The sequence below is a fragment of the Grus americana genome, chromosome 24 (assembly GCF_028858705.1).
Source record: "Grus americana isolate bGruAme1 chromosome 24, bGruAme1.mat, whole genome shotgun sequence".
Classification (NCBI taxonomy): Eukaryota; Metazoa; Chordata; class Aves; order Gruiformes; family Gruidae; genus Grus; species Grus americana.
Window position 1 is genome coordinate 5,163,661 of NC_072875.1, and position 27,228 is coordinate 5,190,888.

A 27,228-nucleotide genomic window follows, 5' to 3' on the forward strand; every position below is an offset into this window, starting at 1 on the left:
TTTGTGCTTTTAATGGTTTAATTCAGGGGTGACGCATCTTATGTAAAGTCACCCATTCAATGCAGATTAATCCATTTGAGTATGGATTAATCTTGTATATGGCATCCTGCGCTGACGCCTACAGTCTGCTAACTCAGAGGGAAATATTTTCAGAACCAATTTGTTTCCTTCTGTCTAGAATTAATCACCAAACCAATTTGGTAAGCCTTATATCCGTATCTGGTAACATTACATTTTCTCCCTGTCCTACAGTTGGTAAGAACTGGAGCAAAATAATTCACCTGCGAGAACCAAGATCCTTGAAGCAGAAATGTGCTGGTCTTTCAGAGCTCCAGGATCAAGCGGTTTCACAACAACACTTCAAAAAAAAAAAAAAAAAGATCAGAAGGCAACACCCAAATACAGGAGGGATCATCAATACGTGGATGTGCTGACCTAGAGCAAGGCCGTCACTGCCCAGAAAACAGAAGAGCAATCCTGCTGAAGGTCATGCTGCTTTACCTGTTGTGCTGATGCTGCTGGAGGAGTTAATAAGGACCTGGAAGCAAGGACCCGCAAAGATGCTGGCATTATTTGAAACTTAGTGAGTGACTATAACGTGTTGATGTGTCATTCTGAATGAATTTTTGTCAATGGGAAATTTTTTTTCAGTTTGTGCTCAAGGAAACAATGGTTACTTGGTATTTATGAGATGTACATATGAAAATACGCTTCTGTACAATGAAAAAATATGCTTGATTACTCAAAAAAAGTATTTGCACTGAGGACTTTTCAACTGCTTAAGCCAGTTGCTTGTAAGTCAGCCTGTGGTGAGAATTGTTCCTGTGTTCTCAGTTACATGGTGAAATTATGGGTATGGGCAGTCAAAAGCCCTTGAGTCACTGCAGCTTTATGCATTATTGATCTCCCTTTGCACTGCTTTGCTCGTGTAAGGAAGTAAGTTCTGTTTTGTAGCTGGGGTGGCCTGAGTAGCTGAAATGACAAGCACCAACTTGGTAAGCTGTGGTATCAAGGATTGCTTTTAACAGTGGTCCTGTACTGAAAGTGCACTTTCCAACTTGGGTTGGAATGGCTATGAAGGGGTGTTAAAGCTGGCACAAAGCAGAGAGGGAGGCTGTTGCCTTGTTTTAACAACGTTTTATTGTCATAGTGTGGTATGTGGGAAGCTGGTAGCTTACCAGAAATCATAAACTTAACTGGGTGGTTGTTCCAAACACGCAGACCAGAAGGTGTTCATGTGCAAAGCTGAGGATTTCCCCAAAAGCCAGAAGTGCTTTATTGCGACAAAAATAGCACCCTATCCATTTGAAGGGCAACGTGAAATCTTAGTCTATGTTTTTAAATAGCTGTGACCAAGAGAGAGAGCCCCCAGTCAGAGGGATGAGTCCTTTGTAATTAGAAAGCTGAATTTGTGTCTGGTTGATAGGATTTATTCTGGTTTTATTCTGTCTGCAACTTGAGTTGTGGAGGTGAGTCAAAGTGATGTGGGCAGGCCGAAAGGGTACTGTATTTGTTCAGAGGTAGCAAATGCAGGAGCTCCTTCCAGCAGGAAAGAAAGCTTTCATTGACTATGTTCATGCACCTGGATTTTAACAATTTTGGCAAGAAGAATCAGAGTTTGCATTAGGGCTGGATTTAATCCCTGCTTCTGTTTTTCCTGCTTTTTAAATTATCTAAGTCCAGCATCACAGAGAGTAACAACTAATTGGCTGGGAACCACTGTTCCCAGCTCCTTGATTCTTCAAGAGAAGTGCTCTCTTCTCTTAGTAGGTGGGATGGGTTGCAAAGTGAGGCAGGTTTCCCAACATGTCCCTGCCATCTTGTGGAAGGAGTCTGAGGGCTCTCCTTCAGCCTGTGGATAGCCTTTTCCTGACAACTACTTGTGAGCCAGCATCAAATGTCTGAGCTTCAGAGAACTGGTAGAAGAGCCATGGGAAAGTAAGTCAGAGCTTACCAATTTTTCACATGGTGAGGGAGATCTAGGTTGGATGTTATGAAAAACCACAGAAAGGAAGGACACCTTAATGCTAGAACAGATTGTCTTGGGAGGAGGGGAGTTTCCAGACAAACATTATACATAGTGATCCTACTTTTGGGGTGGAGAATGGACTAGAGCAGGTCTGCAAGCCTGATCGAGTCAGCAGGGTGTTTCGTCCAGCCTGCTGCCTCATCCCGGAGAGCACTAGCATCATCTAGGAGAGCACGTATTGCTTCTCACCTCTGACAGACTGAACTCTGCGGGTGAGTTCGCAGCCAGTTTTCCTGCTGTAGAGTGGGCATGTCAACAGCATGTGCAGTCTCACCATACCCCACTGGAGGGATAGCTGGAAGAACATCAGGCAGTGTGTTGTCTGAAAGACAGCAGGAGCTGGAGCATAAAACAGGAAAAAAACCCCACTACATACGACCCGCACCAACAAAGTGAGGGAAAGAAGAGGAATAAGTGAAAAGTCAAAGCTGCGTGCTTTTTTTTTTTTTTGGTTGAGGTAACACCAACACCAAGTCTGAACTTTGATTTTCTGTGCAAAATAAGGTGGCAAGGCAGGTGAGCGTGGGTCAGCTCTACTTGTTTGTAATAAACTGAAGAGAGATGGGCAATTCCAACAGCATTGTCTGCATCTCTCTCCCCAGCTAAGTCACGGCCTCAGCTTACACATTCGCAGCGTGTTAGGCAGACAGGACCTTAACTGGCTTTGAATCTTGGGCGTGCCTGAGTGTGCAGCCAGGTTTCAAAATATGCAGTGCCAGAAACCAGGCAGTCAAGCCTGTCCACTCTGCTGCGCTTACAGTTTGGCTGGCAAACACTGCTGCGGCTGATTCAGAGCTCACAAAAGAGCTTCTGCTTTCACGAGCCACAGAAGAGCTCAAGAGACCCAGCTAATGGTATACTCCCAGGAGCAAACTTACATCCTGTGGTGTTATTTCCTAGTGCTTTGGATTCCCTTTGGAGTCCATTGGCACCATTAGCAACAGAGGTGTGAGAAACCATCCCCCTTAATTTGGAAAGCGTGTCTCAGAGCTGTTTGGGAACTGTCGGAGGGCTGAGGGTGGGCTTTCTCATTGCAAGCCTGTTGCACACCGTCAGGTCCTTTGCTTGCTGCTCATGCCCGTATCTTCCACAGGATGGAGCTGGGCACTAGTGACCTTTGTTCTGGACAGCTTTCATGAGCTCAGGAGGGCAAATCTACTTGTGATCCCTGACAAAGTCATGGTGTGGAAGCAGGACTCTCACTCCAGAGCTCTTGAGAGAAGCATTTCAGATCAAAGGATAAGTTCCCATCCAAATGACGCAGTAATCCTTGAACAGCTTTCTGAAAAGTAGCACCACTGCTCAGCTCTGCCTCAGAGCAGCATGTGGCCAATTGAGAGCGACTCACTGCACTTTTACAGGTCCCATTCTCCAAAGTCGGTAATTAATCTCCTTGCATTACAGATGGAGAGGCTGAATCATCCCAAGACAACCTGCCCCAGGCCCGAACGCAGGAAGAGCTGTCCCTGTGCAGATCGTCAGTCGAGCGGTACCCAGAGTTCACCTTTGCTTTCCGGGGGCTGCCGGTTCAGCTGGAAACCACAGGGCTTCTGCATGACGTTTTCCTCTCCTCCCACTGAATCAGCCTTTTATTTACTCTTTGGAATGCAAAGTAACAGGACACCCTGTGAGTTTTATCTCTCTCCCAATCTTTTGTATCGCTGCTGAAGTTGCCCGACCGGATTGAAGGTTTTAGCTGCAGACATAGATGGGGTTGGTTTCAGGGTTGTCTGGCAGGAATTTGGGTGGGAGGGCACTGTCGGTGAAATTTGAATTTAGGAGTCACACTGAGAACAGAATCCTTGAGGCACACGGCAGGGAGGAAAAGCCTTTGTCACCGACTGTTTGAATCCTGCCCTTCACTGGTGTGGCAGCGAGGATGGACGGTGCTCTTTCGCGGGGCTAGAATTACTGGGAACTGCCTCCACCAGACGACTTTTCCCCTGCAGGCAGCCTGCCTTCATTCCTTCCGTAAGCAGCTGCTTTTCCCCTTCTTTCACATGGATGGCATTCCCAGGGCTGGGAGCTGATGCGGAAGTACCCTGCCTGTTCAGACAGCGTTTGCTGCTCCTGCGGCTAATCCGTGTCTCCTCTGGGACTTTCCTGGGGGTCGAGCTCAGGGCAGTTTAGCTCTTGCAACTTGCATACAGTTCCGACAAAGACGGACTCGATTCTCAGATTTCAGCGGTGCCTAAAGCCAGTGCTCTCCTTCCTCCTAAAGGTGTGTTAAACCTCGACTTGCTGCTCTCATAATGCTGCTGTGGCCACACTGATACGAAGAGACAACGTTAGGAGGACGAGGAGGTGACAGCTTTTATTGAAGGAGTTGATATAAGTGGGAAAAAACAGAGACTTTGTCGCTGACTGCTGCCGTTGCACGTGGGTAAGTGGCTTGATCTTTATGCTTCAGTTGCATCTTTTTTCATAGTGACTTGGCCAGGCTCAACATCCTTCAGTCAGGCTAGAGAGACACGTGGAAGTGTCTCACCGCAAAAGCACGTGGCAGGCTGTTTATTGGGAACTGCTGCTTTGATGTTTCGGGACTGGACAGGGCCCAGAAAGAGGGGGACCTCGTCTACCATGGTGACTGAGCCACAAAATAAATCACTGCAGCAAAGAAACGGGAATCTGACCTTTTAGGGCTCTAAACCAGCTGCCTCCCAGCTATATAATATTTTAGACTTAGCGTGTGTATTGCTTCCTTTTTTTCCCCACGGTGATTGCATCCCTTTGTTCAAAGAGCAAGTTGGGCTAATGAATTAGTTTGTGAAATGCCAGTGGCACGGATGACAGGAAACACCGGGCATTCGCAGCCCTGTGTGAAACCAGGAGCTGTGGATCTTTCCAAGAGAGGCCTCAAAAAGTGAATCTGCTGTTTTGTACCTAAAATATGCTATTTCACGGAGGTATTAAGTCAGGCTGGAGCACCTGCAGTCAGCCAGGTAGGGAGTGGCTGTAAAACTAGAGCTCTGGGCAGGGTTGGGCATCAGCGGGATTGCTGAGAGCAGCTCCTGACATCAGCCAGCCGGGTAGTTTCAGCAGGCTGACTAACAAAGCCACCTTTTGAAGGGGAATGCCTTAAATCCAGAGACACTTCCTGCTGTGCGGTGCTCAGGGAGTGGGTGGGATTCTGGTAGCTGCTGAGGGAGCAGGGAGGGCGGTGGCAGAGGTATTTCTGATAAAAGCACAGAAGTTATGTTATTTTTTTTCACCTAAAGAGAAAACAGCAGCATCAGAGACCTGACACGGTCTCTTTTTTCCCCCCAGAGAAACACCTGCAAAAGGGACACAAAACTTGCGCTCTGCAGGAGGCATTTTAGAGCAAGGGGAAACAAAGGTAACCCAGCAAGCATCTCCCTGCGACGTGTGAATCAGGGGCGACTCCTGTTACACCAAACCCAGCTTTCTGGGAAATATTTAAATGTTCCGATCTGGAGAAAATTCAATTTCAGGGCTGGATGCAATTGGTGTAAAGGGATTCAGATCAGCAGTGGCACGGTCAGTTCAGCCTTCAGATAGATTGATGGGCATAACCCATGTTGGTATAGACTGTCACATGTAAGACAGAGAAAGGAAGATTCTTTCCAAGAAAGATGATGTTGGTCCACCTGTCTTTAACCTTGACTTAGTCTTGAATGTGAGAAATCTAAATATTGGAGTGGGGGGGCATTCGTCTTTCCAAGAAGGAGAAAAAGAAGGAGTAAGAGTGTGTCAGGAATGCAGATTTCAGTGTTAAAAGCCCTCTTTCCACCTGCGTTAGAGCATTCTCAGAACCCAGGGCTTTGCTGCTGGTCCCTCCGTTTCTTCTCTGGGGCCACTGTTGAATATCAGACCATACAGTCCCCGGGAGCTGTTGCACTCTGGGCACCCAATTTAGATACACGTGCAATTTCTGCTGTACTGCCGCGTGGCTCATCGTTTTGCATCCAGTCTCCTCTGTTTGTTGAGAGATGGCTCATTCCTAAAGTGCTGTAGCCTAGCTGTGAGCTGGTTTCAGGCTGGGATAAAGGGAATGTTTTGCTTTGGCAGCCCCTCAGTGTACCGGATGTTTTGGGGAACAGCAGGTTCGTTGCAGGGGCTAAAGTGCCGGACAGTGCCCTCTGCGCAGCAGGGTTTCATAGCATGATAGCTGTTGTCACCTGAGAAGGGATAAGACCTTGAGTACATAAAGCTTTGCCCTAGAAACTGTTGTGTACATGAGTGCTAGCAAGCCTTCCTGCTGGCTGCGGGGCAGCTTGTGTTGGTAAAGGACAGATTTTTCTGGTTTCACTTACTAAAGCGAAGCACGTGGCGAAAGGCTCTCTTCGGATGATGCAGAGCTTACGTGGGGCTTTTGGCCATGACGTTTTCCTTAATTTTCCCACGAACGCCTGTAAAGCGGGAGAGGCGGGAGCTGCATCCGGACACGGGAGCGTTGGGGGACCCGTGGGGTGTTTCCGGCTTCCCGCACCTGCCGGGAGCGCGGAGAGGAGGGGCCAGGCACCGTGCCGAGCCGTGCCGTGCCGAGGTGAGGAGCGACCGCGCCATGGCGGCCTGAGCCGGCGCGGCAGCCGCCCTCGCCATGGAGCAGGGCCCCATGGCCGCCGGTGCCGGCATGAGGTACAGCGCCCAACTGCAGGTAAGAGCGGCACCCGGTGCCGGGGGGATTGGCGGGGCTCTCCCAAAAGCTGTCAGCCTTTTGCTGAGCTGCCTCATCCTCCGCTTGCTCCGGTTCCTTTGAGCCTCACGGGTCAGGACCGACCGGGGCGGCTCAGGATCCCTCAGGAAGCAGGGGAGCTCCCGCTTCCCCTCCGTCATCGGATAAAGTCAGGAGAAGTCATTTGGGGGATGCCGCCGAGCCCAGCGGAGCAGGAAAAGAAAAACCAGCTTTGGGAAAGTGGAAATCCCCACCTGTCGCGGTGCAGCGGTCTGTGCCGGTGTTAGATCGCCTCGATGTCAGCACTAACATCGCTCTGGTGGTTTTGATTTTGGCTTAAGCTCGGGGCTGGGGATGTGAATACAAGGTGAACTGTTTGCAGCCTGTGGGTCTGGGTTGTTTAGCAACAGATCTAACTAAACCTGTTCAAGCCGTCGGAAGGTCTGGCTTTGACCGAGGGCTTTGGGGCTTCGTTAATTAATCGATGCATTATCAGTGTGCTTTGAAACTTGAGTGAGCTTAAGCCACGGTCTTGGCTTTTTGTACAGGTTTTCCTGGCTGAGGGTCGGGCAGGGACTGGTGGTTTTGGGTTGCACCTCCAGAGCCTGTTCTGTGCCACAGAGCTGCTTCAAAACCGGGTTTTTAGGTTAAAGCATGACAGCAGCGCTTTCCAGGTCACCTGCGGGCTGTCTGGTGTTGGTCTCTGAGACCTGGCTTTAGCGGTTGTTATCTGGCAGGGGCAAAGGAGCCAGCAGTCCTAGCAGTGATCAGAAAGCTGGCCTACAGCAAGGAAAAGTTTCCCTTGCCTCCAGCCCCGCTGTCCTGTGTGTGTCAGGGCCGTGGTGACTGCCAGGAGCGGGGAGGAGATGCTCTCGCTGATACCACTCAGCTCGAGCTCCTTGTTCCCTGGCCGGGTCGGGGTGACACTGTTGCAAGCAGCGTAATCTTCCCTGCCCGGCTTGTTCTCCTGGAAAAAGGTAGGTTTGCTCGCTGGTGTGTCTTTACAGCAGGGCTCAGTGCTCAAGCGGGTCCCTTCACGCCGGGGCAGCGGTGTGCCAGCTCCTCTCCCCTGGTTCTGGATCAGTTTTCCCCCTGCATCAGTTCAAGAGGAGCTGATGTGATCCAGGAGGACCTCCCCGAAGATGGTACCTGCCTTCCTGGCAGCAAACGGCCTGAGGAATTTGTTCCTCGTGGACCAGCTGTTGTTGGACTTGGCTCCCTATAAATACCATGGCAGAGCAAATGTGAGTTGTTTTGCAATGACTGCATCTCCTCCTGCGGCGGCGAAGGAACTGCGATAGGTCTTGGGCACAGTGAGGAGAAGCTACTCCTTTTCCTTGGAAAGGTGCAGAGCTTTTCTCTCGGGTAGTGGCTGGTGGGTGAGCTGCTGCCCAGGCCAGTTTTGCTGCTGTTGGTGCCAAAGGCAAACGGGGATAAGGAAGGCACGACGACAAAAAGGCCGAGGCCGATCAAGAGCGCGTCAGACCTTTGCTCAGCAAACAAAAGATCACTTTGTAAAACCATTGAGGGAGCAGCGAGAGCGTTTTTGAGGGCCTGGCTGTGGGGAAGGTATCAGACCAAAGGTCCCGGGGTAGAATATGCCGTTTCCATCCAAAGGCCACCGGGGCTACCCTTGCAAATAAGGCACTGCGATATCCAGGCGATAGGCTGGGGCGGAGGAGGGAGCAGCTAATAGCAATGGGATTGCCAGACAAAGGCTTTGCCCGGTCGGAGATGCTGGTGCTTCCCCTGCTGCTGGCTCCAAACATTCAAATGTCGTGGGCCAGGTCCACCTCAAAACTATTAGAGTGGGTCAAGAGCGTGGGCGACATGTAATGATGAGCGTGGAGTGTTTCATCGAGGTCTGGAGCGCAGCTGTTTTTATTAAGCTGCTGGAGGGCGTTTTTGTTGCTCAGACAGTACTTTCTGTACCAGGAAAGATGTAAGAGTGTTTTAAATAAGCTATTTGCATCTCTGGCATGTTTCTTTTCTGGTCTTGGGACATAAGTGTGTCGTAGGGAGGAATTTCATGGCTCATAGCTATGTCTGTCAGGCCAGTGAGGTAGCTTTATTGCCCGCTTCCCCCCAAGAATTGCCAAGTCCTACATGTAAAAATCTCTGCTATGAGAGAAACACGATTAGAAGCGTGGTCGCTTTTTCTGAGCTGCTGTGTTGCATGACACGGCTGCGCTGATAAGCCCGTTGCGGGGCAGCAAGCCAAGCCTGTGCTGTCCTGTGCAAACATTAACTTTAGTTTCTTCTGTAATAAACCTAAAGGAATTTGGTTTCTCGTATGACTCAGGATGGTCACAAGACGATTGGATGCTGTAGAGGATTGAGCTCGAAATTGGTGTGTGAAATAGGGGTGTGTGAGTTGTATCTTTCACTGTTGCACTTGCCCTCTGTGCCTGGAAGGTAGCCGGTCTGGAGGACTCTGTGTTCTTTATTTCCTGCTCCATATTCCCTCGTTAGTTCGGATGCCATCGTTTTATAGTCTCATTGCCCTTAATAAGGAACTGAAGACAAAAAATAATACGCTGGCACAGTTTCCTCACTGCTTTACTGCCCATGTTGGGGCAACAGAACATGAATATGCCTTACGGAAGTTTAGCTCTTATGTGTGCTGTTTTCATGTATTTCTTATCAAGAATAAGAAGTGAAGTGAGAAGATAATTCTTATCAGATTTCTTCCTGGAGGAGTATTGGGGTTTGCAGCAAGAGTCAGCGCAGGAGTTGATCTCAAGAGTTGCGTAGCCGTACTGGAGCTACTTGCGTGAAGCGACACCACGTGTCAGCAGTTTTTATATCTTTTGGGTTTTTTTTCCTCATGGGAAACAGGTTGTTTCCCCTTGTGCCAGCACCGCAAAACTGGTGTTAGCTTTTGGTGTGATCTGGGAAACCTCAGGTTTTGAAAATACAACTTTCTTGGCTGTATCTGCACTGCATGAGCCCACCCCATGGATCTCCAAGCTGGGGTGTCCCAAGCTCTGAGCCTGGCTCGATGGCAGTGTCCTGAGCTGGTTGGTGAATCAACGGGTTTCGTTCCTCTCGTTTCTCATGTCATGTTTGTTTTATTGAACACTACCTGAGGCAGGTGCGGCTGGAAAAGGGGAGGTGGGGATTGCCTCTTGGATACACAAGCTGGGATCTGCAGGGTGTAATTACCTGGCAAGCGTCTAACCACGTAGTCCAATGACTCTGCTTCATCTGAGACCCCCCCCCAGGCCACCTCCACGTTTGTATTTTACGGGTTCCTTTTCTTGGCTGTGTACATTAGTGCTAGGCAGCGGGTCTTTTGCAGCGAGACTGCCTCGGTTGCACACCTACTCTTCCCTTCTTCCATCTGTGCAGCTTTGGCTCTGAGCAGTCCTGTGGTGGAGCAGCTGAGGCTGGAATGTGTTGAAGGTCAAGGGAAGCAGCTGCATCTCATAGCTGCCTTGTGCTGGACAAACAAATTAACTGCTGGTGATAAAGGACAGGTCTAATGGCCAGGAGCCCTGTCCTTCGGTGGGTCAGGGTCTGGTGAACCAGATGCAGACACGGAGTGAGAGATGGAGCATGTATTTTGGAGTAGAGGGGAGCAGTGAGGGCCTTTGGTGTCTGGGGCACATCAAGGTGTCTTGCTGGAACCACCAAACAAGCCAGAAAACATCCCCTATGGGAGGCGCCGATCCCAGAGGGACCCATGATTTGTACGCATCCCAGATATCTTCTTTCTGGAGAGCTGTGTCCTAGCCTTTCTGCCCTCCCCCTTTGCAGGAGGATATCTCTGCTTTCTGGTAAGCGTCTCCAGTCCAGCATTGACTGTGGCAGTTCCCACCATCCCCGTGTGCCTGCTGAATTTCCTGCTGACAGAATTAGTCACTTCTTCATCTGGTTTGTCCAGTCTGGCAGAGCGCGGTTGCTGTCTGAAAATACATCGTGCGGCTGGCTTACAGAGGGGAAGTGGGAAGGTTTCTTTATGCACAGGACTTCCCTTTGGGCTCTCTGCACGGAGGAGTTGCATGCAGGGGACCTCCAAGCGCTGTATAAATCTATCTGTGCGCTCTCCTTTTCCAAGATTCCTCGTGGAGACTGTACTCCAGGGGAATCCGAGGTGTGGAAGAAGTGGAGCAACGTCTTTCTGACCCTTTCACTTGATTGGCTTTCCTGCCAGGGCACCGCGTGGCCGGGCTGACACCGTGATCAAAAACCTCCAGTCCTGCCGTGGGGAGCCCCGTGGTGACGGTGACAGTGATTGCTCAGCGAGGAGGAGCAAGAGGAAGTAACTGAACCTGTGACTAAGGCGGAGAGAATATCAAGGAAGGTTTTCTGTTAATAATGTTTATTGGAGTAGTTTCCTCGAGAAGGGCGAGAGAGTCAGACCTTGAGTCAGTTTGGGCTAGAGACTCTTTCCTGGGGAATCATGGACGAGGTGAGAGCAGGACGTGCATTCAGATCCTCTCTGGTTTACATCGGCTCTTGCGATGGACTGTTCAGGACACGCGAAGGAAATGTGCAGCAACCGTTAGCTAAAGGAGATGAAAATTAGAGTTGTCTTTTGCTTCATTTAACTATGATCTTTTGAGCTTGTCTTGCTTTTGATTCCATCTGGTTTCTGCGTGGCTTAGAGGATGGTGACCAGCACGGCTGGAGCGGTGGCAGCAAAGAGGATGTGCAGCACAGTGAGTGAGGCTGAGCCGTGCTGTTTAGGTCTGGGACTAAGCTCAAACGGGCGCCTTTCGTGCTGAGTGTGGGCAGGGAAGATTCAGCCTTTTATGAGGGGTCAGGACATGGGGCCTCGTCTGAAACCTTCCCGGCACGACCCGATTCAGCATTCACGTAGTGCTCGGGGGATGCTTCAGATCCTTTGCCTTGCGTCAAGAAGAGAGTTTGCAGGAATCACCGTCGCTTACCCAGGCTGCGACGCGCGACAGCTCTTCAAAGCAGCTTCACGCACACCTCGGAGTTGGCTGGGGAATATAATGGTGTACGTAGGGTGCGAGGATGGGGGAAGATGAGATCTGGAATATAAAACAGAGGGCAGGAAGGGAAACCTCTTTGGATCCTATCTGCCTCTAATCACTGGGTAACTTCTGCATATAGTAATAACAAAAATAACATCCCTAGGAGGCCCCACACGCCTTTAATTTCTCTTAGTGCTGTGAGTGAACACACTGACAAAGGCGTGCTGTAAACTCTGGCAAGTTTAAGATCTTGCATCTTTTTTTTTTTTCTTTTTTTTCCAAAAAAAGCAGAGAAATTGTCCAAAGAAAGTTCAGATGGTGAGATTTCCTGCCTAACTTCCTTTGGTCACGCTGCAGCCGCAGGAGCGGTGCGCGCGTTTGTATGTGTTGGAGGCGGAGGGGAGCTGTGTTTTCCTTCTGATTCAATCGCGCTGATTAGTTGTTCCCGTCTGAAGAGTTTTCTCTCTGGAAAGACACCACCTTCAGCTTGAAGAGGATGTTAAAATGCATCAGCCACAGCGTTGTGCAGCCTGGTCTTGTACAGCAGTATCTCCTGCTTGCAGCCGAGCCCCATTTTTTTTCTGGCAGTTTGATGAAGCTGTGTCTTGGGAATTTTGCAGGAGGGTATACTATTTGAAAACGGGGTTTTCTTTGCTCTCCCGGTAGCCAGAGGAGACCTTATTTCCTTGTGCCGTTTTGCTGCTGCTATCCCCTGTAATGTTTCACCTCTCGTGCAAGAAATGCGCAATCCTTTCAGGAAAGAAATGCCGTCTAGTTGAATTCAGCCTGCCAGGGGAGCGTGTTATTAAGGCCAAGATTTAACAGCTTGTGCCCAAAAATTGTTACTCGGAACACATAGGGATGCTGTCTTCCCCCTACGAACGTGGGGCAGGCGGTTCTTCCTCGCAGACCCCAGGAAGTCTGGGAAAGCTGCTGCTGTGTGAACACTTGTGGCGTTTAAGCCCCTGAGGTTGTTTTCTTGCCACAGGTTCCTGAAGATATGAAAAGAGAATTAAGTATTTTTCTTTCTGTTAACATCAGGAATGTATTGGAAGTCCTGGGAAGGCTCGGTGCTGCAAGCAGCCCGATAGTGGGAGAAGGGAGATGCTTGCAAGATTTGTAGCTGGTTTCTTCTCTTTACCTGGTTTGGGGGGATTTCTTGCATGATTTGGAAACTGATGGGAGTCCGACGGCTGTTTCAAAGACAGTGCATCAAACTCCAGGCAGCCTTGACTTTGCTTGAAGAGTGTCTCGATTTAGGATGTCTGTATGTATTTAAGCTTTATTTTATGTGTTGTCTGTTTTGAAGTTTTGTTGGGTTACATTTTCAATTTTTTCCTGTATGATCATGGAAACCCAACGGGGATCAGAGCATCCCCCGTGGGATTGTCCTCTGTGGCCCTGCCAGGTCTTTTGTTTCTTCTGGTGGTGGCTGGATGTTGGTGATAGGAGCAACCTGGGTCTGCACGGGAGCACGGGGGGCTCAGAGGTCCCTCGGTCAACAGGATGCCCTTTGCTTTTTATTTTCCTGACTTTTAGGGGCTTTCGTGACATTTGCATCAAATTATCGTGAGCCGTTAGCGTACATTTGCGTCAGCCTTGGGCTGAGAGAGGGCAGGCAGCTTCTGACCCCGGGGACCACGTTACCCCTTCCGGAGCACAGGACTGCATTTGAATGCAGTGAATTTGTGCTAGTCGGCACTTTGCGTTGTGGCATCCTTGCTGTTGTCCAGAGCCCCGTGTCGCTGCCCAGCAGGATGCCGGGTGCCCAGTAAGGCTTGAGAGCAGGGAAAATGGGAAGGTGGAGCCTGGACAGGCGAGGCATCCTCGTGGTTTGGGCAGTTTGCAGCAGGCAGAGAGCCCTCCCTACCTGAGGGAGGCACAAGAAGAAAGCGGAAGATGTGGTCTGCTCTCCCAGTGTGTGTTAGCCAGCTCTGGGGAGGAAAGGAAGCGCTGGGGTAGCAGCTGTGGATCCGAGCTCCCAACGTCTGTCTGTCCCGAGGATGCTCTGGGCTGCTTGGCATCCTCTGAAAACATCTGGATCTGCAGCTGTTCTGATGCCCACCCCGGGCTGGAGGTGCAGGTACGCGAGCAGGGCAGGGATGGAGGACTGGTAAGCCAAAGGCGCGAGAAAGTGAAACCCCGGGGCACCGAGGGTTTCGCAGCTGCTGCAGGGCAACAGAGACTTTCCTCTTCATCACCCGGCCCAGCGATAGCAGTGAGAGCTGTGTGTTACGGCTGTCATTCCTCGTTCCTGGGCGGCTGCGCCTTGTCCTGAGAGTCTGGCTGGTCACGGGGATGTCTCATGTGTTCATCTTAGTTTTTTGGTTTATTTCTTTGAGTTGGTATTTGCGCCGAATGGGAAATCCCAAGCAGAAATACAAGAGCGCTGCGTTGGCTCAGGAGACGTACAGAGTTGTGCGAACGTAAAGGGAAGGAAGTAACTCGGTTTCTTCTTTTACAGGAATGCTATTTATAGCGTGCTGTGCCCCACGAGCTGCGGGTGACACACCTGTTGCACAGCGAGCGCTTTGCAGGGGTGAACTTTTGTCTGCAGCATCGTCTGCCGGCGTGCAGAGATCTCGGAGGTCATGGGCTTGTGTCCTACCACGGTCATGGCGGGGTGTGCAGATTCACCCCTGAGTTTACTTGAGCTGTGATCACCGTGTATTAGGTCCAGAAAGGAATTTAGGGGTGTGCGGAAAAGCAAGGCAAAAGCCGTCAGGGTCTGTCCTGTGTGGGGCGGCTGCGGAGCCGTAGCGTGCCTTGGGCTCTCAGTGTTGGGAAGCTGCCATGGACAGGTAGTTCTGCTCTAGACTGCTTCGTGGTTGGACCTCTCCAAACCAGGCTTTGGGAATAGCTTTTCCACCGTCTGGCCTTCTCTCCTCTCCTAGGACATGAACAACCTGGAGGAAGGGGTGGAGTTCCTCCCTGCCATGAACTCCAAGAAGATGGAGAAGCGCGGCCCAAAGCGGTGGGTGGTTGTCACTGTCGTGATCGTGGTTTTCCTGCTCATCTCCCTTGTCACCGGCCTCCTGGTTTGGCACTTCAAATGTGAGTATGACATCTGGTGGGTGGTGGCATGAAAAGTGATACCCTGGGAGCATATCCACATGGAAAAGCTTCATTATCCGCTGTTGCTCAGATGTGCCCTCTCTGGAAAGGCTCCAGGAAGCGGGAGGACACCATTTCCACCCCCTGCCCCACTTACTGTCCCTGGGGACCTGCTGTGCCACAGTCCCAGCTCTGACTGCCCTTTCTGACTCTCTACTTTTGCTTTCCAGACAGGAACGCGGCTGTCCAGAAGGTTTTCAATGGCCACTTGCGGGTTCTGAACTGGGATTTCCTTGATGCTTATGAGAACTCCAGCTCCCCGGAGTTCATCATGTTGGCCAAGAAGGTGAAGAACACGGTAAGAGGTTTCTTGCATCCCTCCTCTTGTTCCTCTTGCCCCGTGGCCACGGGGATCTTGCATGTAAGACTGCTTGGAGCTTTCTCGCTCCTCTCAGCTCTCCCCACTCACCATGACACGCTGGGCTGGGTGCAGGGAGCCTGCCTTTAAGCTGGGTCTTGGCATCGCAGCTCCAGCCCACTGCCACGGCGTCTCCCTGCCTCTGCAACCCAGCGTGTGCCGTAGGAGGCTGCCAGGGCAAATCCCAGGGTTGGTGCACGACTCGGGGCTGGGAGCTGAGGCTGGAGGGTGTCTGCCCTCTGTGCTGAAGCCGCGGCTGGTCTTGCCTTTCCCCTCAGACTCGGGTATTCGTTGTGCTTCCCCCGGGGAAGAGCAGGGCGAGGTGAGGCAGAGCAGGCTGTGGTGTGCAGGTCTGGGCACTTCTGGGACTCTCAGCTCTCCCTCTTCCTCTCTCTGGCCCCTGCAGATTCCTGCAGCCAGGGATGCCGGGTACGTGCTCTGATTTTCTGTAGCAGGCTTGAAGCTCTGTCTGTCTTTAGCCTTTCCCTGCTCCTCACTTCTAGGCTTGCTGAACTTTCTTTAAACCTTTCAGGTGGAGGACATCTACAGGAATCATGCAGATATCGGCCCTTACCACAAAGAGACAGTGATAACTGCGTTCAGGTGAGTGTTAGGTGCTGTCTGAGTCCCGTCTCAGGGTGGAGGAGGGCAACGCTGGGATGTCAAGTAGCCTGGCCCCTTCTTCTACTGACACCTGAGCCCCCTGTCTCTGTCCTTGCTCTCACCCTATAATCGCCCTTCCCCTGCAGTGAAGGCAGCGTCATTGCCTACTACTGGTCCGAGTTCCTTGTCCCCAAGTACCGGGAGCAGAGTCTGGACAGGGCGATGGCGGACAAGCAGAGCCTGGTCCAGAGGTTGAACCCCCGCCTGCGAAACCCCATGCTGAAAGTGGAGTCAGTCATCGCTTTCCGTGAGTGCTGGCTCTGCTGTCCCTGGGCCTCTGCTTGGGACTGGGGGGGGGGGACATTTCTCTGGAGGGGTAAGCTGCCGGTCACAGCCCTCCCTTGGGTGCCTTCGGCAGCGGGGACCGCTCTAAGGGTGAGTGTAAGGACCCGGCTTTCACAGCGCTGCTGTCATGGGCCGTGCAGCGTGGGGGAGGCTGCGTGGAGCCCTACCCTTCGCTCGAACGCCCCGTGTTCTCCTCTGAGCCCATCTGGAGAGGGACAGGGATGAATCCTCCCTCCTGTGGAGGAAAAGCTCCTGCGGGTCCCAGGGACCACTTCAGCTTTGCACAGCCCGAAGGATGACAACACTTCTGTTTTCTCCTGCAGCTGCCGACCCCAGCATAGCTTACTCTGCTCGGGACAGTAAGTACAGTTCTTTTTAGTCTCAGCCTCTGTGCATCCCCAGACCTCTTTGGGGTGGCGGTTTCCCTCGCGGGGTGGGGAAGCGTCTGAATAGGGGTGTTCTGCCTGCGAGGCAGACCTTTGTGCGCTGCTTGGAGCTGGCCTGGGGTCGGCCGGACTGCGGCACAGTGCTGCGTGGCCCTGGCTGCCCTGCCCCAGTGCCTTACTTTGGAGGTGGAGATGGGAAGCAAGGGTCCTCCCTGCAGGAGGCTTCTGCCTCGAGACAGCCTGCAGGCAGGGGAGGAATTACCAGTGCTGCACTCTGCCTCTGGGGGAAATGCAGGGCAGAACCGCCTCGTTTGCCTTGTTAACTCTTCCCTGCGCTCCCGGGCAGATAGCTGCGTGTTTGCCCTCCACGCCAAGGAAGGAGAGATCACCAGTTTCACCACGCCGGGCTTTCCCAACAGCCCGTACCCCAACAACGCACTCTGCTACTGGACGCTGAGGGCGGACGCCAACTCCATCATCAGCCTGACCTTCAAGACGCTGGAACTGGAGCAGTGCACGGATAACGGTGACTACATCAAGGTGTACAACTCTCTGAGCCCCGTGGAGCCCCACGCTTTGGTCAGGTGAGTGTCCCCACTGGGTTCCTGTACGTCACAGAGTCCTGGCGTGAGGTGACACCGAGAAGTCCTGCTGGTAACTGAGCTCCTGTCCCTGCTCAGAGGTGATCTGTGCTGCTTGAGGCTCTCTACGCAGTTGTCTCTAACGGATTTTGTCCTTTACTTCGTAGGCTCTGTGGGAATTACGCCCCTTCCTACAACCTGACCTTCCTGTCCTCGCAGAACGTCATGCTCGTCACGTTGGTTACCAACAAGGAGGGTAGATTCCCTGGCTTTAAGGCTGAGTTCTTCCAGCTCCCGAAGACAAAAGGTGAGCAGAGGCCTTGGCCCAGTTCCCCCCATCACCTCTCCTTGCCGCAGGCAACCCAAGAGGGAGGCGCAGCTGTGGCTGGGGTCAGTTTGCCAGGGATGTTTCCAGGGCCAGGAGATCTGGGAGTGGGTCACATCTTGGAGCTTGCCTTGCCCATGGTGCTCTTGGCTGCTGTAATGATGTCCCCTGAGATGGGCAAAGTAAGAATGATGTTGGATGAGACGTGCAGATTGATGGAGGCAGGAAGCACCTAATTGATCTTCTGGGTTCTCTCCAAGCTTTGGAGCAGAGCCGCTCTCTCCAGACATCGACTTAACCTTGTTAGAGACTGTTGCGTCTGCCTCCTTTCCTGCCTCGGGCGATAGCTAGCTGAGGCTTGGCAAAACCACGTCTCTTTGAATCTCTAACCCGTTTTCATCTTCCTGCTTATCTTCTAGTCTGCGGTGGGACTCTGAAAGGAGAGAGTGGCACCTTCACGACTCCCTATTACCCGGCACACTACCCCCCGGCCATGGACTGTGTCTGGAAGATAGAAGTAAGATGGGGGTCCTCTCTTTGCCTTAATTAGTCTGGCAAATGAACTTGCTCACGCAGGACACCATGCAAGCGAGCTCACAGCAGATGCTGCCTAGAGGCTGCTCAAAGTCTGGCACGGCTAGAGAGAGGCTTTAGGAGCTGGTGCCGAAGGCAGGAGAGGCTGCGAGTGGCCCAGACCCTGCGTGACACCGTAGCCCCCAACGACTGTAGCTTTACACAAAAAGCACTAAAGCGTGTGGGCTTTGGGACAGGCCGGTCACTTGCTGGCAAAACTGGTCGGGGGGAACCTTCTGCCCTGGGAGAGCAGGCTCTGCTGGCAGAGGTCTGGCTTCAACCCCGCCTCTGCGTGCTTGTTTGATCTGGGATCCTGGGGTCAGGAAGCCAAGCGACTGTCTAAATGGCAGTGTGAGCCATAGTGGCTTTTCAGGAAGGTGTTTCTTTTTCTACGGGATTTCTTTCCTTTCTCAGTTCTCTTCTGTCGTCCCCCCCAAGCCCTTTCCCCATGAAACTTAATCCCATTTTCTCTGCTCCAGAAAACAATGTACCACTGACTCTGCTTCCTTTTGCAGGTTCCCTCTAAAAAGAACGTGAAGGTGCGTTTCAACATGTTCTTCGTGCTGGAGCCCGGGATCCCGGTCAGCTCCTGCACCAAGGACTATGTGCAGATCAACAGCACGAGGTAGGTGTTGGGTGCTCTCCGACCCGTGGCTTTGGCCCTTCGAGTGGAGGGTCTGTGTTTAGTCATATGGCACCTCGTGTTTCCCTCAAACTTGCCATGGGAACATGTATGCTGGTGCTCTTTGGGACGGGATGGGGCAGGAGGGGGCTCGGGTCTGACCTGCTCTCGTAGCTCAGTACCCCGTGGTCAGAGGGGAGCCGCGCACTTGGTTCTGAGGATTCAACCCTGGGTTTGCCCCACGCTGTAGCTGAGTCCCCCCCAAACGCTGTGGAGCATCACGTCATATGCCTTGCGTGCAGAGAGGCAGAAACATCTGGCCTGGTTTTGCGTGGAAGAGCAAATCCCCATTGTTGGGGTAACTGCATCGCGTTCTGTGATGCATTTGCTGTTAGATTTACTGTTTGCTATTACACAACCTGGTGTAAGCTGGGCCAAAAAGACAACTTGGTACTGCATAGGGAAAGTGAGCAGTGTTGTTTCACAACATTTTGGGCAAGGGAGCTGACCCTTCCTCAAAGAGAGAGGGTTTCAAAGTCAGGACCTGCATCTGTGGCGCTGGCTGGTTGCTGCAGCACTGCCTGCGCCAGTGATTCCTGCCAGGCCGTGGCGGGATGGGATCCTGCACAGCTCCAGAGACACGTGGGTCTGAGCTCAGACACATCGCTCTGTTGGGCAGGGATTTGGATGATCTCGCTCCCAGTCATTTCCAAGGTCACAAATTGGTGTTTGCAACACTAAGGCAGCAAAATTCGTCTTCTGTGTGCAGACCTTGAGGTCCGGCTGGAATCGGACCCGCTGTCCCTTCTCCTGCCCCCATAGCTCCGGGTGTGCGAGGTGACCCATTGTGCTGACGGGGAGGTTGGGGATGGAAGGAGGGCTGCCCAGTGCTGACCTACAGCGCTTCATTCATCTTTGCTCTCTCTCCCCGCAGGTACTGTGGGGAGCATTCCCAGTTTGTGGTCGCCAGTACCACCAACAAAATAGAGGTCCAGTTCCACTCAGACCGGTCCTACACAGACACTGGCTTCTCTGCTGAGTATCTGTCCTACGACTCCAGCGATCGTGAGTTGAAAACCCGAGGCTGTGGCGGGGGGAACTGATTTGCCTGAGGCTGCCGCGTAAATTGGGAAGTGCGCTTTCCCAGGGGCATAGGAGCACATCTTATTTTCCTGCAAACCTCCTTGTATTGCTGCTGGGTCCTGAGGGAAAAGGCGTTTTTAATGCTGGATGCTGTAAGCAGGCACAGGGAACGTTGTGTGCTTTGGGGAAGAGAGGTAGAGGGGACGGCTGGGAGGCTCACGTGTCATTTTGTCCCTTTCCCCCCCTCTCAGCCTGCCCTGGCAAGTTTACCTGCAACACTGGCCGCTGCATTGACAGGAGCATGCACTGCGACGGGTGGCAGGACTGCGTAGACGGCAGCGACGAGAGATCCTGCAGTAAGTCTGTCCTTTTGTTTCTTTCAGCTCGTGCCGCCCCGGGGTGGCTGCGGGCCTTTGCTCTGGGCTCGTTCTGGGTAACCAAGCCTTAGCGCTCAGGTTTGCAGTTCAGCTGCCGGTCTCCCTGCCTGCCTCACTCCCCCAGGCTGGAGTGAGAGCCGCTCGGTGCAGGGATCAATTTCGGATCCTTCCCCAGCATAGGAGCCGTGGATTCCTGCTGATCTAGCCCTCTCCCAGTGGGATCTCCCTCCCTTTCCAGTCCCTCCCAGCTGGGAATGTGTTTTTCCATCTAATCCTCAAGGCTGTTGTGGGTTGGGCTGAGCAGGGCGGCACAGAGGGATGTATTTAGTTACCGAACCGAGCAGTTCTTGCAGAGCGCATCTGGAAAACCTGTGTGATACACGGGGCGTGTTTCTTTGTGCCACGAGTTTTTCTCTTGGATTAGCAGAGCTATCTCATAGATAGTGTTATTGTGCAGTTAATTAGAGAGGAGGGGATCCCCTGCTTTGGGATCTCGTTGGCAGGTATGGGGCTGTATTCCAAGGATGAGTGTGCTGCCAGTCTGGCTGCCAGCACTGTGAGCTGGGTGTCCCGCGGGCTTTCCCGCTTTGATCGAGTTGTTGCCTCTGACTGTCCTGCTGCCGGCGTAGTGTGAGCTTCGGCCTTCACTGCCTGAGACACTACAGCTCTCCAAATAGTTTTGTTCCCCAGAGCAGCGGACATACCGTGCCATATAAGCGCACTATGTGTTTATGTACGCGTGCGTGGCCCCAAGCTGTCGCGGTGTTTTCTGGTGCGCTTGTTCCCGTGTGCTTGCACACCCGCTGGGAGAGCTGCCCAGGTTTTCCCGTGGTGCTGCGGTAGATGTGGTGGCAGATGGGTCACCGGTGACTCCACGGGTGCTTTTGTGGGTCTCTTCCCTGATTTCTTGCTCTCCCTTTTTAGCCTGTACTGAGCAGCAGTTCAAGTGCCAGAACGGCTGGTGCAAGCCCAAGTTCTGGGTCTGTGACAACGTGAACGACTGCGGCGACAACAGCGACGAGCTGCAGTGCAGTAAGTAACTCACTCCGCAGGCAGGCAGGAAGGCAAGAAACCTGAAATGCCAGCCAGCCACAGGGCACGGCGAGGCCTTGCCTGGTACGGCTTCCTCGAGCCCACGCCAGAGCCCCGAGTGACAGCTTGGAGGAGAGGAAACAAGGATGAGTAGAGGTGTAGGAAGCATGGGGTTTTGGGAAAGAAAGGGCTGCATAAATCGGTGTTTGTGTGCAGTTTAGAGAAGAAAAGAGTGGGGATGCAGGAAATAGGCGTTTGTACGTTGTAGCTGCAGAGGCTTCACTTGTCTCAGGGGGAAGGAAGATGGACGCAGCCACGTGTTGGCGGTTCTGTGGGATTTGTGCCCTGCCCTCTCTCAGGAGCCGCTCTTTCCCCAGGCTGCGCAGCTGACAGCTTCAAGTGCAACAGCGGGAAGTGCATCCCCAACGAACAGAAGTGTGACGGCAAGGATGACTGCGGAGACGGGAGCGATGAGGGCAGCTGCGGTGAGGATGGGCCTTTTACAGATTTTTCTCCTGGCCGCGCATCCTGGCGTGGAATTTTTTCACGGGGTGGCAACGTCCTGGGGACGAACGACTTCCCCAGAAGCGCAGCTAACCCTTCTCCCTTCGTCGCGCTTGCAGCGGTCCGCACCACAGTCCCCTGCAAGGAATACACGTACAAATGCCGCAGCGGGGCCTGCATCAGCAAGCAGAACCCGGAGTGCGATGGGGAGCAGGACTGCGAAGACAATTCTGATGAGGACAACTGCAGTGAGTACTCTGGGGAAGGGGAGACACGGGTTGCTGGGCCTCTTAGAGAAACACTTAATTGCGGCGGAGAGAGCCCCTGGGCTTTTCTGTGCGATAGCTTGATCTGAAAATAGCCAAGCTAAGTAGCGGGCGGAGCGTCTGTGGTGTTTAACGTGTTTAGAGAGGGCTCGCACAGATGATATGGGAGTTTGTCTGCGCTTTCACTGACCTGGCTGGTAAATATTTTAGCAAATTTAGCCATTGTGCTGATGGCACCAGCTGTCCCTGACGTGGTAACGCAGCACTTGTGCCACAGGAGATGTCCCAGAGGAACGAGGAGGGGGCGTTGAGTGGGAACAGCAATAACCGAGTGCCTCTTCTCCTTCCCCACCGCAGACTGTGGGATCCGCTCCTACACGAGGAAGTCGCGGATCGTCGGTGGGCAGAACTCGGAGGTGGGAGAATGGCCGTGGCAGGTCAGCCTCCATGTCAACAGCCAAGGCCACGTCTGCGGGGCCTCGCTGATCTCGGACAGCTGGCTGGTGTCGGCGGCGCACTGCTTCCTGCAGCAGCAGGGCATCAGGTAGGTGTGAGCCAAGTTGGGGACCGCTGCTGTGGGCAGGACACCCTGATGGCTGCGCTTCCGTTTGCAAGAAACCCACACCCACACCACCCCCCTGCAGTTTTTAGAGGCGCTTCTAGGCAACTGTTTAAGATAGCGAGCTAGGACCTCACCCTGCCTGGTGCTTCGTGACTCATGCAGGTACTCGAACCCCAGCCTGTGGACAGCTTACCTGGGCCTGACCGACCAAAGCAACCGCAGCGGCACCAACGTGCAAACACGGAAAATCAAGCGCATCATCTCCCACCCCTCCTTCAACGACTACACCTTCGACTACGACATTGCCGTGATGGAGCTGGAGAGCCCTGTCACCTTCTCCTCTGTTGTCCAGCCCATCTGCCTGCCCGATGCCACCCACAACTTCCCTGTGGGCAAGGACCTGTGGGTGACCGGATGGGGAGCGACTGTGGAAGGAGGTGAGCGCGAGCGTTGCCTTTTGGGAATTTGGGGCTGTGTTTTCACGTCTGGCTTTAGGGAAGAAGGGGGCTGGCTGGACACAATTTAAATGTATTTGTTTGTCTGAAGACGGGAATTAAATGAGATTCTCTCGGGAGCACACAAAGTTTACGTCTCAGTCCTGTAATGGAAAAATCGGGTTGTTGCAACGGGGATTTAGTCAGTTGTTCAGAGCCCAAAGGAAGCGACACACTGCCTAAAAAAAATGCCATGCGCTTTTCCTCACGCCGCCCTTCCCTCCTCGCAGGCAACGGAGCCTCCATCTTGCAGAAAGCAGAAATCCGGCTCATCAACCAGACGGTGTGCAACCAGCTGCTGACGGGCCAGCTGACGTTGCGCATGATGTGCGTGGGGATCCTGACGGGCGGAGTGGACGCCTGCCAGGTAAGGCAGCAGCAGCACTCAGGTTTATTGCTGTTAGGAGGAGCTGCAGTTAGGATGACACACCATTTGCTATTCTGGCTGTTCTGCTCGTATTCCCACACTTAAAAATCAACAAATCTACATCGCTCCTTCTTACTTTGGACAAATTGGGATGGACATGAGCAGCAAATTGTGTCAATATATGACTTTGGTTCTCCTTTCGAGGCTTTTGATGGCACTCTGGGTTGTTACCGAGACTCTTATTGCCATACTTAAATGTTGTTGTAGTTACATGTACAATTTTTTTCTTTGATTCAGGAAATTGTACAGACAGGTGTCTTTTAGTCTCAAAACCCATTCTTTGAATGGAGTTAGTAATTATAGGATTTTTTTTTTTTTTTTTTTGGTGATTTACTTTGCATTAGGCCAACATGCTTATGCTACTGTTTGTATCTGTGCAGGGAGACTCTGGAGGGCCGCTGGTCAGTGTGGAGCCCAGCAATCGGATGTTCCTGGCTGGGGTGGTGAGCTGGGGCGATGGCTGCGCACAGAGGAACAAGCCTGGAGTCTACAGCCGGGTCACCAGCCTGCGACAGTGGATCACAAATCAGACAGGCCTTTAGGGACACAGACACCTCTTGTACACTACTGGCTGGAGCCTGACCTGGGGACACTTGGTTTTGTCACCTCCTCCAGCAGCACACGGCCTCTACTGTGAACTCAAACCCTCCCTCTACCTCGAACTCCATGTGTGTGCCGAACACCCAACAGGGGTTGGTTTAGCCCTTAGTAATCCCACATCTCAACTCCAAACATTGATTTCTGAGTGCAAGAGATTTCCCCTGCTGGGTAAGCTAGCACAGCTCCCACCAACAACTTGAATGATCAGTCATTCAAGATGGATATATCCAAGTTAAACTTAATCAATGAATAATAAAAAAAAAATTAAAAAAAGACAAACACATGGTGTGTTTAGAGGCAAACATTATTGGGACAGGTTCAAAAACACGCTTTCATGATAGAATATATTCTATCTATCTCCTTCGTTTGTTTTCAAACTGCCATCCACACCCCTTTCTCTGGTCTTCAGTCATGGGGGGGAAGGGAGTTCTTACCATGGTTTGGGGGATCCCCCTTGGGAATTCCACCCCCCCACCACCCCCAGTGGGGGTCCTGCTCCACAGTCCCCTCCTTCCACCCCATGGGGCTGCAGGCCTGCAAGAGAGGAGTTGGGCATTACCACACTCTGCCTTCACACTACACTGCAGTCCAGCTGACACGTCCTCTTCTGAGCCCCAGCTGCTTGGAGTTGTGCTGCACTCAACACCTTCCTCTTCCTCACCACAAGGAGCAGAAGGGGCTTGTGAAATGCCTTCTTGGAGCTTCTCCCCTGCAAGGACACCACAGGTTAACTGTGCTAGACACCAGCCTCAGACCTTTCTTTTGTAAAGAAAAAACGCAACAGTGACTTGTGAATGTGCCCCTTTGATTCCTTTTTTCCTGGGTATCCTATTCCTTGCCCTGAGAAGGGCACACTCCATGGGAGTTCAGTCAGCCCCTCCTTGCCTGTAAATACATTGTGTTTTGTAAAACTCTATGAAGTGGAGACGCTGTAATAAACTGGGATATTTTCTAATACTCAGCCTGTGCAGTTCTTCATGAGCATCTGTGCAAGTGTCCCTGACCCTGCAAACCTGCATTTTCAGCATCCAGGGTGCTCCAGGACTGATGCTGAGCAGGGCGGGTTGTGCAGCACACGGCTGCTCTGTTCTGCCAGCATCTTTCTGCCAGCATCAGGAGGATTTAAATTGCTTTGCAGTCTCACCGTTCGGCTTCAGAGGCGGCGATGGCTGACGTATATTCCAGGGCGCAGCAGAAGCCAGGCTGCCAGGGCTCACAGGAAGGTAGTGTCCCTGTAGAGAGATCCAAGGCATAAACAGAGTTCAGGAACATTTTTGTTATCTGTGCTTGCACAATGCTACAGCAACATAAAGAGAAGTGTTTACTGCGGTCGCTCGCTGACCCCTGATCTCTGACACAGCGCTGGCATGTGGGTGGACACAGAGCAGCTGCCAGGGCGTCCCTGTGGCCGCAGCTCTGGTGGAGTTCTCAGCCCCACATTGGGCAGAAAAATGCTTATTCCAGTACAGACTTGGCACCAAATCTGCTCTCCAACCCAAGGACCGGGCACTGTAGGAATACACCTCAGGCTAAGGCACATTGCAGATTGTGCACAATTGCACGTTTCTCCCCTGAAGCTGGCCAGACTCAGTGCTTCTGTTTTCCCCAACAGAAGCAAGAAAGTTGCCACAGGCACAGCCACAGCTTGCAGCTCTGAAGCAATCTGCTGCTTCTGTGTCCAAATCACCCTGAGCTAAAAGACCCCACTGCCTGGGGCTCTTCCCTCCCCATTCGTGCAGCTTTTCCTACCTCTGTCCCGACCCTCGCTCCGTCTCATCGCTGGGGTGGGCTCCAGGCATGAATGCAGATGGCAAGTCCTGCGCTGGCTGTTCCTTGCGTGTAGGAGAGCTGTCTGCTCCCCACAGCCCAGCCCAGGCCGATGGCATCACTACAACAGCAATGGGGAAAGAGAAAAGTCAGCCAAACCCCAGAACTGCTGCTCCCCACCTCCCAGTCCAGCTCATGAGACCAGAAACCCAGCCTGGGGGTACGGTTGCCATCCCTGGGCTGGGACACTAGAGGGTTTCCAGGTACACAGTACTGGAGCAGGAAAAATCCACTCCAGGCACTCCAGCCCTAAATCACAGACGCTGGAGACGCTGCCACACCAGCTGCCCCATCTTGTGGCAGATTTGGGAACACCAGTTCCTCCCCGTAGGACTCCAGGACCAGTACACCCATCCAGTATGGCATTGCTAGCTAAATATATCACGTCCAACCCACTTCCTGGGGATACAAGGTCCTCCCCGAGCCACCACACAGGGCACCTGACCCATTTTCTCCTCACTTGCAGAGGTCCCAGCAGCACACTCACCCCAAGTTTTCTAGCCTCCGATACGCCCAGTCGTGCCTGCACCCCACTGTGCCCTGGGGCGTTCCGTCAAATCCGTTACAGAACAGTCCTGCCTGGACCGGATACAAGAGAAGAGGAGTAAAGCAGCTTACCTGAAGCCATTAAAGCCTGGCGGTCGGCACCCACACGTGGGGGAACGGCGGTGAGATGGTTTGTCGCCTGCTGAGCGCGAGATGCAACATTTCCTCGCTCTCCGTTGCGCCTGCACACGCGGCTCTGGAGCTGCCCGGGCCAGGAGAGTGCAGGAGATGCTTTTCCAGACAGAGGCACAAATCCTGTGAAAGCAAAACACAAAGCGTGTTCAGACAGGTTTTGTTTTACCGAGCGCAGCATCACCCACTGCAGCAAGGCGTGACACAGTACCTCTTTTCTTCCTTAAAAGCCCTGATGGTGGGCTAAGCACACGTGTGACATCACCAGATGGGTGAGGGAGGCAAGCAGAGACAAAAACGCCATGTTCGCTCTTGGCATCGCTTTGGACACGTGTTTCCTGTGCCTGTAACTCCAGAGGAGTCTTGTTTGGATTGCGGTCTTGAGGGCTCCAGTTTGGCAAAGGGATATCGAAGAACCGGTTGGGAGAAGAGCCGAGAACATCAACAGAAGGCTCCACTATGGCTCCAGCATCACCTTCCCCTTGTCACAGGAAGACCAGCACTCCTAAATGCACCTCGGGGGTTTGACAACCTGGTCTGGAGTATTTCTATTGTACAGAGGACAGAGCAAGTGCAATTGCCCCAGAAGAGGGAGGAAACTGGCATTACAATGCCCACCCCACCCCAAAGCTGTGCGAGGGCTCCCTGCTTTAGAGGGGTGCGATAACCGCTTTGGTTCCCTCCACGCCCAGCTCCCGTGCTCACCATCTCCAGAGAAGTGGTAGGTACCAACAGGGAGCTGCAACACCCTCCCAGCTAAAGCAAACTAATATTAGGGGTGTCCAAAACCTCCAGCCACTACACCCCGGCTTGTGCAGGAGTCAGGAGAGAAATACTGAAGTGGTTCGCTGGCAATGCCC

General features: G+C 52.6%; 1 protein-coding gene and 1 long non-coding RNA gene across 7 annotated transcripts; one reads left to right on the forward strand and one right to left on the reverse strand.

The window, feature by feature from the left end:
* The first annotated feature begins 256 nt into the window (after positions 1 to 256).
* Positions 257 to 24,818, forward strand: ST14 (ST14 transmembrane serine protease matriptase). 6 transcript variants are annotated; one of them, XM_054803087.1, is made up of 21 exons: positions 257 to 583; positions 3,434 to 3,656; positions 4,251 to 4,412; positions 14,506 to 14,665; positions 14,896 to 15,023; positions 15,616 to 15,686; positions 15,833 to 15,993; positions 16,355 to 16,390; positions 16,764 to 17,001; positions 17,166 to 17,305; positions 17,743 to 17,840; positions 18,412 to 18,521; positions 19,453 to 19,583; positions 19,853 to 19,957; positions 20,903 to 21,010; positions 21,388 to 21,495; positions 21,634 to 21,762; positions 22,138 to 22,324; positions 22,505 to 22,779; positions 23,067 to 23,203; positions 23,644 to 24,818. In XM_054803087.1, exons 4-21 carry the CDS (start codon positions 14,509 to 14,511, stop codon positions 23,803 to 23,805), a joined length of 2,481 nt encoding a protein of 826 aa, XP_054659062.1. In that variant the 5' UTR covers positions 257 to 583; positions 3,434 to 3,656; positions 4,251 to 4,412; positions 14,506 to 14,508; the 3' UTR covers positions 23,806 to 24,818. The 6 variants fall into 6 exon arrangements, with proteins under 6 accessions (XP_054659062.1, XP_054659064.1, XP_054659061.1 ...); XM_054803089.1 differs by lacking the exons at positions 257 to 583; positions 3,434 to 3,656 and adding an exon at positions 3,680 to 3,742; XM_054803086.1 differs by lacking the exons at positions 257 to 583; positions 3,434 to 3,656 and adding an exon at positions 3,792 to 4,000.
* On the reverse strand, positions 24,435 to 26,799 carry LOC129196133 (uncharacterized). Its single transcript, XR_008574074.1, has 4 exons — positions 26,309 to 26,799; positions 25,613 to 25,751; positions 25,008 to 25,095; positions 24,435 to 24,572 (listed from the first exon to the last, which is right to left on the reverse strand). It is a non-coding gene; the product is annotated as an uncharacterized LOC129196133 (long non-coding RNA).
* Between the last annotated feature and the right edge of the window lie 429 nt (positions 26,800 to 27,228).